The 14,297-nt window shown below is 44.9% G+C and overlaps 1 protein-coding gene across 1 annotated transcript in view; it reads left to right on the forward strand.

Annotated features, from left to right (window-relative positions):
* The window catches only part of LOC147701261 (IgGFc-binding protein-like), a 217,263-nt gene that overhangs the window by 124,288 nt on the left and 78,678 nt on the right, over positions 1-14,297 (forward strand). Inside the window, exon 13 of the mRNA XM_086929327.1 lies at positions 9,958-10,553. Within this exon, the coding sequence (XP_086785453.1) occupies positions 9,958-10,553 (596 nt within the window). The remainder of the gene's footprint in view (positions 1-9,957; positions 10,554-14,297) is intronic.

The following is a 14,297-nucleotide window of genomic DNA, read 5'->3' on the forward strand; positions in this document are numbered from 1 at the left end:
TCTTAAATCTTCATCACTCGAGCTGTGTTAATCAGAGCAAACACAAAGAGGCCAACAGCAATTAGCCTTCCTGCAAGGTTAAAAGCCTACATTAGCTCGGAGCATTCTTGTGCTGCTAGAGAATTTTTTTCCTTGGCCCAGTTGTGTTATGACCCAGCTACTCCAGGGCCAGCCAATGCGGGAGATTAGCTAAACAGGGCAGAATGTAACAACTTGAAGAATGACAAGCATTTAAATGGCTGGGTAGATTGCTAATGTGTGCAAGATCACTCATAAACATCTTCTAGAAAGTTTTGGAAACTGTCTTTAGGAAACTGGGTCCCTGATTGAGGGGGTTAAACAGCCCCTCTTGCAACTGAATAGGCTGTGCCCTACATTTAAACAAATGAATTGTCACCACTGCATTGGTTATTCAGACTGACTAAGGGTCCAGGACCCTTGCAGGACATACTTAATGAAGGCCACAGCAGGACCATGCTGCTGGAGCTCCAAAGGCATGCCAAAGGCATGCCCATCTGCATCTGGACCGCTTCAGGAACCTTGGCCCCTCTGACCTCAACAGGTGCTCTTCTGCCAATTTCCTCTCCCTAGAGCCCGGTCATAACAACAACTAGTGCATTGAATCTCCCCGCTTCACAGTAGAAACATTCTCCTCCCTACAGTGCTGCTTCACCTCCTCTCCAAAACGACCTTCTTTGCAGGATCCTGCACTTCACCATCCACGCCGGCCAAGACCCTGTCAGATCAACTTAGATGCAACACCAGATGCCTGAGCAAACACACCACTGAAATCTGGGGCACCATCTCAACCCTCACCCTCATTGTAACATTCATTCACAGAGAGCTTGCTCACCACAGGTTGGGACCCAGACATCACAACAGTAATATCCGTTGGCTACAAGATGAAACAGCGCAACCGCACCAACAAACACGGAGGCAGCATCGCCATCAGACACAAGGAATAGCTCACTTGTCCCATCACAGACGACAAGACCACGGCATGGACCACATGAACTTCAGCTCCACACTGACAATAAGACCACCATCAGAGGCAACCTAATGTACAGACCTCTGGTATCACAAACCAGAGTCAGCTATGCCATCACCCTGCTCGTCATCAACTCCAAACACTACGATCTTCTAGGAGACCTAAAATTTCACCTAGACTACGCAACCAACACCAACTCCACTGGCCTCCTGGAAAGACTACACAACATCGGCCTGAAGCAGCTAGTCACTGACCCCACATACAAAGCAGGACACACACTGGACCCCATCTTCACATCCAGCAACGTAATCAAATACAGCCACACTTTAGAACTTAAATGGTGTGACCATTCCATCGTACACTCCACCATCACCCTACTCACCCGCACCATCCCCAACCGACACAGTGCTCCCTTCCAAAGATGGTCCAAGGTCACGCAGTAACAATAGATTGATCCCCTCACCACCACACAGCCTAGAGACACCACCAACTTGGACCAGCCAGTACAGACCTTTCACAACCGAATCACCCCTACCAAACCTACGAAAATGCAAAGACCCTCCAAACAAGTCAGCTGGTACACCCCAGAACTCAGCACGTCTATATTCATCTGCAAGCAACTAGAAATGAGACAGTGCTCTAGCAGGACTCACACTGACAGAGCCACCTTCCAATCAGCCCTCAACAACTACCACTGACAGATCGTAGTCACAAAATAAGAAGCCTTGACACTCTGTATCAACACTAGCACAAGCAAAGCTAAGAAACTCTACACCATCCTTAGAGAGTTCACCTGCCCATAAGCCACCCAAAACCTCTTCTCATCTTCACAGAAACTCTGCAATGCCCTTGCCGACCACTTCCAAAACAAGCTAACAACAAACTATGAAAACTATGATCCCCAACCCTCCAACCCAATGAGCCTCTGATTGACCATTGACGTCGACAACCTGCTCACAGCTTGGAAATAGCTCAGCACACAGGACACTTCTGCCCATATGAATTTCATCCACTCAGGGGCATCCACCAAATCCTACCCCGACGGAATCTTCAACGTCAGAAAAGACGAGCTCAGCTGACAACTCACCACCATCCTCAATGCCTCTTTAACCGCTCCTACATGTACTGTCTCCTGGAAACATGTGGAGGTCAGACCACCTCCTCAAGAAACCCTCAGCAGACCCCCCAAATAGCTCCAGAACTACCGTCCAATCTTACTTCTCAAGTTTTCCTCCAAAGTCCTGGGAAGGCCATCAACCTCCAACTCATCAAACTACTGGAGAGTAATAACCTACTGGAACCCTCCCAATCAGGCGTCCATACTAACCACAGCACAGAGACAGCCCGGATCGCTGCAACTGACAATATACACACCTTACTAAACAGAAGAGAATCAGATGTCCTGATTCTGCTTGACCTCTCAGCGACATTCAACACTGTCTCCCATCAGACGCTCATCAACCGCCCACAGCACATTGGCATAACAGACGACACACTCAGATGGATTGCATCCTTTCTCACCCGACACACCCATAAAGTCTGACTCCCTCCTTTCACGTTGCAAGCCAAGCACATCTGCGGTGTGCCCAAAGGCTCATCTCTCAATTCAACCCTCTTTCACATCTAAATGACACCACTCACAGACATCATCAGATCGCACAAATTCAACATTATCTCCTATGCCAAATACACCCAGCTCCTCCTATCTCTCTCAGTCGACCAGATCTTTAACAAAGTCAAACTTCCACAACAGTATAAAGAACGTCTCAGCCTGGATGAAGGACAACTGCCTCTAACTCAACACAGACATGTTGAAAGTCCTTATTTTCGGCAAACACACTGCTCTCTGGAACGACCTCTGGTGGCCGTCGGAGCTCAGACCCACCGCCACACCAAAAGACCATGCCTGCAACCTCAACATCATCCTTAACAGTGGCCTCTCAATGAAACGTCAGGTGAATACTGTCTCAGCCTGCTTCCACACACTCTGCATTCTCCTCAAAATCTTCCAGTGGCTCCCCATCAACACCAGGAAGACTGTAATGCAGGCCCTCATCACCAGCAGACCTGACTCCAACAACACACTCTATGCAGGCACCGCCACCACAATCATAAAAATACTACATATGATCCAAAATGCAGACATCAGACTTATTCTCACCCTGCCAAAGAGAATCCACATCGCCCAGCACCTGAAAGACCTCCACTGTCTCCTGGTCAAGAAGAGATGCCAGTTCAAGCTCCTGACACACGTCTACAAAGCTATCCATGAGCAAGGACCAGCCTACATGAACCACCGTCTGCACTTCCACAAACCCTCCCTGGAATCTCTGCTCCACCCACTTACCCCTTGCACGGATCCCATGCATTCACTGCTGCCACGCCAGAGGACGCTGGTTCTCCCATTTGGCCTGGAACAGCCTACTAATTCACCTACATACCTCACCCTAGCTGACCGGCTTCAGAAAGCGGTTCAAGACCTGGCTTTTCCACTGAGACGTTCATTCAGGGCCTGGAGACCCTCTCAGGTGACAAGCTGCGCTTTACAAATCCGACTTGATTGAATTATTGATTGACTGCATTTTCCTTAATTCCATTTGCCATTTTCCTTGAGTTTATCTGTGCTATATATAGAGTTTTAAATTATCTTTTTATATATAAGAGATGTTAGCTTTTGGGGGCAGGTTTGGTTATAGTTCTGTCCTCCATGAAATTTGCATCCTTAATAGTTATGGCTTTAGGAATGCGAGTGGCGAAGCCATGCCTAATATGATGGAATCTAAATAGTTCAGACTCAGGCATTTGGTATACCTCTTCATTTCTGAGAAGGATTTCAACCCGCCTCCTTGCGATAAAGTTAATCACTGGGGTAGCATTCCAATACATTGTTCTTTTGACCACCAAGCCAGCTCAGATTAGATGCAGCCATATGATCTATCTCCAATGGAAACAGTCCAGTACAATCTGCCAGCTGAGGTCCTCTCTGAACCACAACACAAGCAACCGAAGAATGACTTCTACATGATTGGGCCTATTCAGTCAGGTTGGTTGCAGTGGCAGGGTGAGTAAAGGACCCATGTCTGGGCACACTCTTGGCCACTTAGGGTGTTACATCAAACACACAAAAGGTGATGGGAGCTGCTTGCAATAAGTGTAACCACAGGCAACCACTCAGTATACCATTTCAACCCATCATTCTTTTGCCATCACTGCCCCCTAAGATTAGACCCAGCATCTCGTTCTTCATCCTTTTAGCTACAAACAATTCACAATACAGACCTGAGGGCCTTAGTCAAGTCCACTGTGCATGCTGCATTGCCATGGACTGTCTAAGAGTGGTCTCACAGATGTTTTTTTCATTTGTTTATTTTCTGTCACTTACTTTTTTTGGTAACAGCTTTCCAACCTTCATGCCCGGTTTTAGGAAGGTCCATGCCCGCTCCAAAAAATTAGAGTATTCATTGAAGGGACGAGAACTCACCTCAAATTATAAACACAATACTTATCACGGTTGTACGAAAGTTGGATCTGCTGTCATTGATACCCCACTTTTTGCTGGTGTCAGTATGTTGTTTTGACTAGCCTGACTAGGATCCTGCTAATCAGGATCCCAGTTACTGTGCTTCCTCCTTAAATTGACATGGTAAGTGTGTCAGTACCTCCACTTTATGGGGCAGGCAGTGTTCCCAGGGGCCCCTACCTGTCCTTAAAAATTGAAACAAAAACGTTTCATTCCTCCGAGGAAAATGGGGCGAATAAAAAAAGAAATTCTGCTTTATTTAAAAGCAGTCCCAGACATGGAGGTCTGCTGAGCCCTGCAGGCCACCATCCCTGGGAGGGCCAGCCATTCCCAATGGGGTCGCAAATTGTGAGTGCCTCATGAATATTGATGAGGCATGCAATTTGAGACCCCATTGGGAATCGCAAACAGTGTCCAGACACTGTTGTACATGGCATGTTGCGACTCACAAATTGTGACTCAAAATTGAGCGCAATTTGCGAGTTGCAACTTGTCATAGTTGTACATCTGGCCCAAGATTCCATGCACTAGTGGACTCCTCCAGGAAGCCACCCGTACTCCCGGTAACAGCCTTTCAAGGTCTGCCAGCAAGCTAGTGCTACTCCCAACCCCAGACGCGATTCTGCTCTCTGGCTTCCGAGCTGAGCTTGAGCGTGATAAGGTAAAACAACATGTTTGATTGTCACAGGGAGGTGTGACCACCTCTCAGACAGGACTCGGTGTATTGGGTTGGGGTGTGGGCAAGTGCCAGTAACACCAGACTGCTTTGAACGGCACAATTAATGCCCTCCTTGCATACTCCGGTTTGAGCCAGTTCAGGAAGCCCTTGGCTCCAACTCTGGTGAAAAACTGGACAAAGGACATAGGAGTAGTTCTGCAACTCCCTAAAGGTCTGACCTGTCCTCTCAGCAATTTGAGGTCTGTATCCCTCATCAATAGCGCTGGGACTGAATCCCTTTGCACTGTGTCGGTTTGCCATTGCCAAGTTGCCAAGCTTGTTGGCTCTGCCCTTCAGAGATCTTTGGGCTAGAAGAAGCTCCAGCCTCCAGCATCTCTTCCTGCCAAGTTTGGCATTCTCAACGCAAACGCTGCACCGTGGGCCTTCATCTTTGGTGAGGTGCTCGAGGTCCTCCTGCAACTCCTGTGCCGGTAGCCTGACAGTCCTCTTGAGGGTCTTCTCCTGCTTCAGTAGGCTCCCCTGCATCATGGGGACCCGCTCTGACTTTCCTGCTTGTAGTAAGTCCCTTGGACCTTGTTGGTCCCAATGTTTCTCCTTCTTTGCTTTCCACACCTGTTGCAGCTGCCAAGGCTTGTTGGGGCTTTCCGGCTCCAGCGCAGGGGTAGATTACCAGCGTTCGTCCGAACCTGGACAGTGCACCTGAATAGAAGGTGCCATTTGCTGGAAAGACCGCTAAATTAAGAGCTTCCATCTAGTTGGGTTCCACTAGATTTGGCGGGACTACGTGCTCGCATACTAGATCAGTGGGAGGTAGGAAATTTTTCTCCAGACCACTAAGTGTAGATAGTTCTCGGTCCTCATGAAATGCACTGTAACACTCTGCACATAATGCGTGAAACATGTTGGACATTAAAGTAGAGTAGAGCTTTGCTCCACCGGACCCTAGAGCCAGAGAGCAGCCTCTCTTTTGTTTTTTTAACAAGGTGGGTTACCACTCTATTAAAATTACTTTGTGGACTATCCAACCTTTTTTATACCACCCACTTACATCTATACACACCCTCCCCTAGGACCCTCACACCCACGGCACCATACTGCAGGAGCAGAAGATCTCCGCTAAAGAGACCCTTTATGGGTGCCTGTCGGGTATTGTACCGCCGACCCGATGAGAAGCGAGCCCATATGATGAAGCATGACACCTAGCTTGCTGGGTGTGTGAGGACTCTAGTTCCGACAAGGAGGATTCTCCTCCTTTGTGCCTCCACTGACGCTGGTTCATCCGCTCTTTTTCCTACTGGGGAACTGCGTACTCTCTTTTGGTTTATTTTTGGGGCTCCAGCCAGACATCAATCCCTTAGTTCTTGACTCCTGAAGTGGGACAGTTCAGAACGGCTCCTGGTCTTCCTCAGTGTCAACTGGTCCTCACAGCTAAAGGGACAAATTCACTGTCTTCACTCCTACACCTTCCAACATCGTTGGGCATTGCTCTTCAGTGCCTCCTGGTCACCTCCGAGTGGTAAAGACTATGTCCCCTTTGCTTGCAGGTTCTCCTCTTCAAGAATCCACCCTTGGATTCCACTGGATTCTTGCACAGTCTTCACCAGTGGCATCTAGGATCCACTGGAAAGGGCATTTCTTTACAAAAGTGCAACTGCAACTTTCCTGCTCACTTCTATTGAGCACGCTGCTGTGTTTCCATTCTGCACACAACCTCTGTGGGGTTCCTAAGTAGTTAGCTTGGGTGGTTCCTTGTGTCCCCGGCTACTCTGAGTCTCCTGGTCCAAGTTCCAACTTCGGTTGCGGTTCACATTCCATTTTTTTAGTATATGGTTTGGTCTCTTTCTGGAGACCACAGTGTATGGGCTTACTTACCTAATTGCAATTGAAGTATTGTGTATTTGTGTTTATATCTCCAGGTAGGAGATATACCAAACTGTTAGTGAGTGTGTATAATAAATATACTTATTTTTATAACTACACTGTGTGGTTCTTTTGCATTTAACCTACACTACATGATTAGATCTGGTAAAACAAGCTACTTAACACTCCTTAAAGATAGGCCTGAAGGCTGCTCTCCAAAGCTACCACTTACACTTAGAGAGCTTTCTATGGTTGTCTAAGACCACTAAAATCTCAATGAGGGTTGCCTGGAAAAATGCAAGGTGCTTCAATTAGATAAATGTGCACTATATACTAAGTCAGCCTCCTACAACGGTGAACCACAAAATTCACTAAATAAACCTGTAGTTATTCCTCTGGTATCTTGGCACAGATCATTCAGGCTTATCTTAGAGGCAATGTGTAAAGAATATATGCTCAGGGGAAGAGAAGGCATGAAGAATCAAACTTGATTCTTTAGAAAGCCATCAATCACCAACCTAGTTGGTGACATGCTTCATCATCGGGCCCCACTAGGAGAGGCCGAGTGCCCCTCTGTTGTGCTTCAATGCCAGAATTTCAGCGGAGCAGGTTTGTGTTGTTTGAGTGACAGGAGAAAGTGAATGTGTGGAGGTCAAAAAATGCCTAGATTGTGTCCAAAAATTATTTTATTAGTTGACCAATCAGACACATTAAAATATGAGGTGTGGGATATGAAAACTGGATACACTGTTTAGCTATATCCCATTGTGCGTGGTCAACATGTTTCTGCCTATATGATGCTATTAACCAGTCATTCTTCAGGACCAAAGTGTGAACCTCCGCAGTATGGGTGCGCTAAGGCCCACCCTAACCTGAGGTCGTAAGTGTGAAAAAAAATAAAATCCTATTAATTAGGTATTCACACCAACTGCAGCTCCACTAATGTGGTCTATTTGATCACATGTCCATGTGGGATGTGGTATGTGGGCACGACTACACGTAAAGTCAAACAACTTTTGTGTGAGCATTGAGCATAAAAGCAACATTAGATGTAGGAGAGCCACGACCAAAGTGGGTGAGCACTTCCTTCAACAGAACCACGCAACAAATGACTAGAGGTGGATAATTATTGAACAGGTCAGAACATCATCGGGCCCCAATGATGCCTACCCCTTTATTTAACTAATTCATGATCTTTTTCAATCCTACTCTGTCTTCACAGTTTTTCTGTTTTTTATCTTCCTCCTTCTGTTTCCTCATTATTTTGCCCTTTTAGGTTTTCCTCTCTCACTGTGTCAAAGTATGTTTGGAGAAAAATAATTGCTGGTCCCAAAAAATGTGTGCTGGCGAGTCCCACCTCCATCCTCAGGCTCAGAATAAGCACTCACATTCACACAAGGAGTCTAGCGGGAGATGCCCAACAGATACATACTACTCCCTGTCTATACTCACAAAAGTATGTATGGTCAGAAAAAGAGAAACCACAGTACACACCTATATAGTCCTATGTGTGTATGTGTTTAGTGTGTTATATAGCTGTCAAAGGAGATCTTCTTTCAGGACAAGAACCTTCACTCACCAGAGGGTGACATGCTTTATCACTGGGTTCCCTCCTCACACCTGGACTGCAAGGTCCATAGTGTGGGCTGCAACTCACTAAAGAGGAGGAGCTGAGGTATTTTAGAAATAAGAGAGATTTTAAAGGGCCAGTGAAGGGCAGAGTGCAACGGAAATTGTCAATAAATCTATCTCCAGAGGGCTGAATCAGCGTTATTCCATGGTCTTCTGTGACAGGGTTAAAATAAGACTACTGAGGGATTTCATCAAATATAACCCTATAAATGGGCAACATGTTTTTGTCCATGTTTCTTTAAATTTGACTACTATGGTACAGTTTCTTCTGATCCTCAAAAACTGACCTACTGGCAAATTGCTCTCAGAGCATGGGATGGAAACGGCTATAACATAGGAGGGAATTCTGTACCATTGGTTTCTTGTATAGCTCAGCAGATCCCTCCATTCTTCGGCTGCAATAGAAGGTGCAGGAAAGGAATGGATACCTTACTGAATTCGCAGGGGAATTTGAGATGGGTGTTTCCAGTGATAAGCCAACCTGAGAGATTCAAGATCACCCTCCCAAACAACCAAAATATCATCTATTTACCTCCTCCACAACTTCAGGTTCTCAGAGTATGGATTGTCTTCGGGGGCGATGTGTGTTGATTCAAAACTGTGCATATCCAGAATAGCCATTTTCAGAATGAGCACTGCCATCTTTCCTTGTGTAATAATTACTAAGGGCACATAATGGCACACTGAGATTACACAACAGCCTTGGCTAGGAAGCAGTCCACAATCGTATTAAAAATGGTATAAACTACACAAAAGTTGATCGTTAAACTAGGTATGCACGGCTGGATGAATTATTAAGCAAAATAATCCCAAGCTTAGGGCATCAAGGGATGGGGGGCACCACAGAAATGTTGCATTGCCATATATACCATGGATCATATGGCGCAAAACTGCAAATGGTGCAGTTGAACTTATAAATAAAGTGGAAGTATTCAAAAATAAACATTATTTTCGATTTTACTGTAAGTTTGTTTATTTTCGAAAAATAACCTGTTATTTTATGGTTTAATATTTCTTATATTTTGTATTAGATACATATGGCTGCATCAAAATCTTTTAAGTGCTTAGGGCCTCTAAATGTTTTTTCTGACTACGCCCACTTCACCTAACTTAATTAACGAGTTGACTTTATATGGGTTATCCAACAAAGTTTCACAATCCTGCTTTAGTGCTATCATTGCTTCTGTTTCTGTATCGCAGATTTGGTGCATTTAATAATGCTAAGAATTTAAATGAAAGTAAAAAACATATCATTTGAATTCCTTTGATTTCTTACAGGAATGAGTTGCCCTAAACACAGTCATTATGAACTATGTGCAGGAGGCTGTGGTAAGACATGCAGTGACTTGTTTAACCAGGTTGAATGCAAAGCTAAATGCAAAGAAGGCTGTGTCTGTAATGATGGCTTCCTGCTCAGTGATGACAAGTGTGTTCCCATCTCCCGTTGTGGTTGCAGCTACAAAGGCGTCTACTACCAATCAGGTGCAACGTTTTTCCCAGAGGACGACTGCAGCACGCACTGCCTCTGTAAGAAAAATGGTGGTGTGAAGTGCAAAGACCACTCATGTGGCCCCAATGAGGTCTGCCAGGTGGTCGATGGTGTGAGGAGATGCAATGCGGTTGGTTCATCAACGTGTTCTGCATATGGCAATCTCCACCTCTGGACATTTGACATGGTGGCCTATGACTTACAAGGGATCTGCTCGTACATCCTGTCTGAATCCTGCACAGGTAGTTCCACCTTGGAACCATTCTCCGTCAGGGTGATAAAAGAAAACAGGAGCAACATGAAAACTGCAGTCACAAAAGCGGTAACAGTGGATGTCTATGGACTCAATATAACCCTCATGCAGGGAGAAGCATGGGTTGCCAAGGTAACTTAACATTTACATTTGTTTCAATTATTGTTTTATAAATCACTAACACGGGTAAAGAATGCTTCACTGCATGAGTTACACAAGGGAGTTAGGAAATGAGATTCAGAGATAGCTCAGTTCATAGTGTTCTTGGAAGAGGTTGGTCCTCTAATGTCCACCTCAAGGACCAAGAGGCAAAAGAAGAGGGCTTCCCAGGGAGGAACCGAGGGGCATATTATCAAGACGGGAGATACAATTATCGCCGTTTTATCGGCAGAAAACTGCTGATAAAGCGGCGATAATGGGCTTGATAATATGCTCTATGGATTTCCAATCAAAGCCCATGTTAGATGTGAAGACATCTAGCATGGGCTTCAATTGGAATTCCATAGATCATATTATCAAGCCCATTATCGCCGCTTTATCAGCAGTTTTCTGCCGATAAAGCAGCGATAATTTTATCTCCTGTCTTGATAATATGCCCCCTTGAGACCTACCCCAATGCCACTTGCACCTCACCAGGAACACTGAGCAGCCTGTGCCACTGCGTGAGATAATAGCAAAGTACCAGATGTAATGATGTCATAGATTAAAACACCCAACTCTGAATTTCTCACATCTTTATCATTCCAATGCAATTTTACGAGACTGTTCGAAGGCTGCTGGTGGGTTAAAAAGTGAATTAGGAACTCAAAGATGACAGTGTAATTTCGCTCAAAAATATTTCTAAAATAATTGTAAAGATTTTCACAGAGCTGCCCGTTTCACACAATATTTTGGGCGGAGATAATTATAAATGGGACTCTATTATTAATTTAGTAAAATCCTGCACAGGAGCGGAAAAAGACTGTCGGCCTTCCTTATTAAGTGGCACCATACCAACAGCAGGGGGAGGGGGAACCAGAGGTACAAAGTCAGGCACAGTTTGTAACGCTGGCTTCTGTATTTTAATAGATCTTAATAATGAACTCCAGGCAAAAGACCAAGGTTGTGAATTTCAATGGCCCACATTCCACAAATTGAAAAGACTTACATAGACCTTGTCTAGACCATCAGGCAGCATCACCCCTTTTGAGGTTTAGTTTAATGTTTTATAGAGCACGAACTTGACCCGTGAGGGTATCAGAGCGCTTTACAGGTTCATAGAGTAATACAGAAAAGAACGGTTATCACATGAGAGCAATACATCGGAAGGCTATACAGAATCAAGGGTCAAATGGTAGGCAGGGTGTCAAAGGGGAATATGCAAAGGTGGGAGGGGGTGAAAGCTTTACATAGCAACATTTTACAGAATAGATGATCATACAATAGGGAGGATATTGCAGGGGTGCTTTACATTAAGAGACTGAAAAAGAAAAGAAAACTATACCACAGTGTACTTTACAGAGTCAAGGATCATACAATAGACAGGATATCACACGGGTACTAAGTCTCTCGGTGGCTGTGGAGAGGGCTAGCCAAGAAATTTACCCATGAGAAAGGATTTAGCCTCTTTTTTGAAGCGTGCCAGGGAGATATCACAGTTAGTGTTTCCCCGATGTACTCAATAGCCTCAAACACAGCACAGAGTTTCCATGTATTGTTTGGATAGTGGACCAACTGTGCAGCATAAAGTGATCCTCCTCCAGGGGTGCACCAAGGGAGTAAGTACATCTCCCTATAGTGGAAAGCGTCTGGTGGAGTTCACAAGACTATGTTGGAGGCAACTTTTTGTCCATTCAGGTGAACCAACATCTTTACTTGTACCTCCGTGAACGTTTGGTAGTCGATCTACCATCCCCTTGTGTAAAATCTGCACAGTCCTAAATGAGATTCTTTGCTTCCCTGTATGTGGAAGGATTGTGCTTGTGCACATATGTTTCCAAGTGTATGACCGGTGTGAATGGTGTCCTCTTCATGATGCATTCAGGATCCAAAGCCATTTCTCCGGATCAAAAACCATGGCCACTTTTTAGGTCTGGACTAAAGACAGCTTTTGCTGCGTTACCAGCCTCATGTTTTCCCAAAAACATCATACAAAAATACGTGCATATACAGGGGCTCCCAATCAACACTCTTTCACCATTGGTTTATCGGCATGTCACTCAAAAGTTACTCCCTCCCAACCCAGATGAAGGTAGAGAACAACAGACGAGCCCACACCATCCATTTGATGCTTTCACTTTGAGTGACTGCATTTTTCCCTTGCACATGCACACATACACCTAATAATAGTTCCCAAAAGTAGAAATTGTGAGACACTTGCACTTCCCATTGTCTGATAGTATCTATGTAAATTTAATTAGGGTTACTACGGCTATTTTCATAACTCTCCAGAAATTTATTGTAAATTAGTATTCATTCCGCGACATAAACCAACATTGGTATTTGTAGCAAATCGCATGTATATGTATTTTATCCAACTGAAAATTAGCACGTTGTTAGAGAAGCTAAAGTGCATATGCAGGTTCTTTAGGTTCAAGCCCCCCCAACCCCAAAGGGGGGTTGTGATTTGCATATAGCTGGGTCCAAACTGGGGTGGCGTAGTGGGCAAAAGAACGATGGATTTAACCCAGATTTTTGACTGGGGGAGAATGTTTGCATTGTCAGCATTCCGTCCATCATTTGTTTGCTGTAACAGTCTTGTTAAAAGGGGACATGCAGTGTCTAAAAGACTAAAAGTTTGAAAGTTTGAAAGACTAAGGAGCTTGTTTACATTTGCATTGTTGTTGTGTTGGTGTGACATTCTGACAGTGAAGTGTGCAGACCCATATCTATGAGGGCACACAAAGCCACTCTGCGCAGCTTTTCATGGCCTCATAAATATGGTGTAATTCACTGAACACCCATTTGTTTGAACGCTGCCCCCGATCACGTAAATTTGGAGCAGCGCCAAAACCTTAAGCCTTCCCAGAGCAGGACTTTCTTCGTTTTTTTTTCTTCTTTCAATGTGTTCTGCATTTTGTTACAGATACAACGAGGAAAAAGCCTCCATGGATTGTTTTTGTGCAGGAAGATGTCCATTCCTGCACAAAAGCTCCTTCCTGCCCAAAAACTATCCTGCCAATAATACAGACACCCTTGCACGATGGTGCAAGGGTGCCTGGGTTGGTGCTAGGCAACAAATTGTGTGCAGGCTGAAAGGACAGGAATGCCCGTATCTTGTAAATACGGTGCATTCCTAACCTTTGAAATTGGCATAGGGCAAAGCAGCAAAAAGACTTGTGGCGCTGCCCTACACCAGTTCATTGTAAATGAGTACCCAAGTGATTCTAAGCAACTCATTTGATCTTCCTGTGCCTAAAATTGTAAATATGTATACTTTCATGCAATGTAATCCTAAATGTGTAGTTCTGATATGTAAAATATCCACTTGAGGTTCCCAATCCTGAATTGTGCTCTGCAGCTCCCAAGCTAGGTTTGCACTATGGAAATGTCAGTACATGCACACATTTACATCACTGAACTGAAGCTAACTCGATATCTGCATTTCAGGGGCTTGAGTACCTGATTTGCTGGCATACCACAAAGTGTTAGTAGATCCTTGTGGATCTCTGCACTGGACTTGCATGAAGCACGCACTGTGAGGGCAGATGGCCTAGCACACAAACAGCAGGTTGCTCTTGAAACAGTAGGGAACACAGAAGGATTATGAAGGGGAAAGGAAAAACACAGTTTGGGTACTCATGAACAGGATTTTCCTTCTTTTTCTATGACTTATTATCCTACAAAGTTGATAGTCCCAGTCTAAGTGTTAAATCTAGACCTAGGATAGCTATGCAG

This window comes from Lissotriton vulgaris, chromosome 7 (genome assembly GCF_964263255.1).
Source record: "Lissotriton vulgaris chromosome 7, aLisVul1.2, whole genome shotgun sequence".
Classification (NCBI taxonomy): domain Eukaryota; kingdom Metazoa; phylum Chordata; class Amphibia; order Caudata; family Salamandridae; genus Lissotriton; species Lissotriton vulgaris.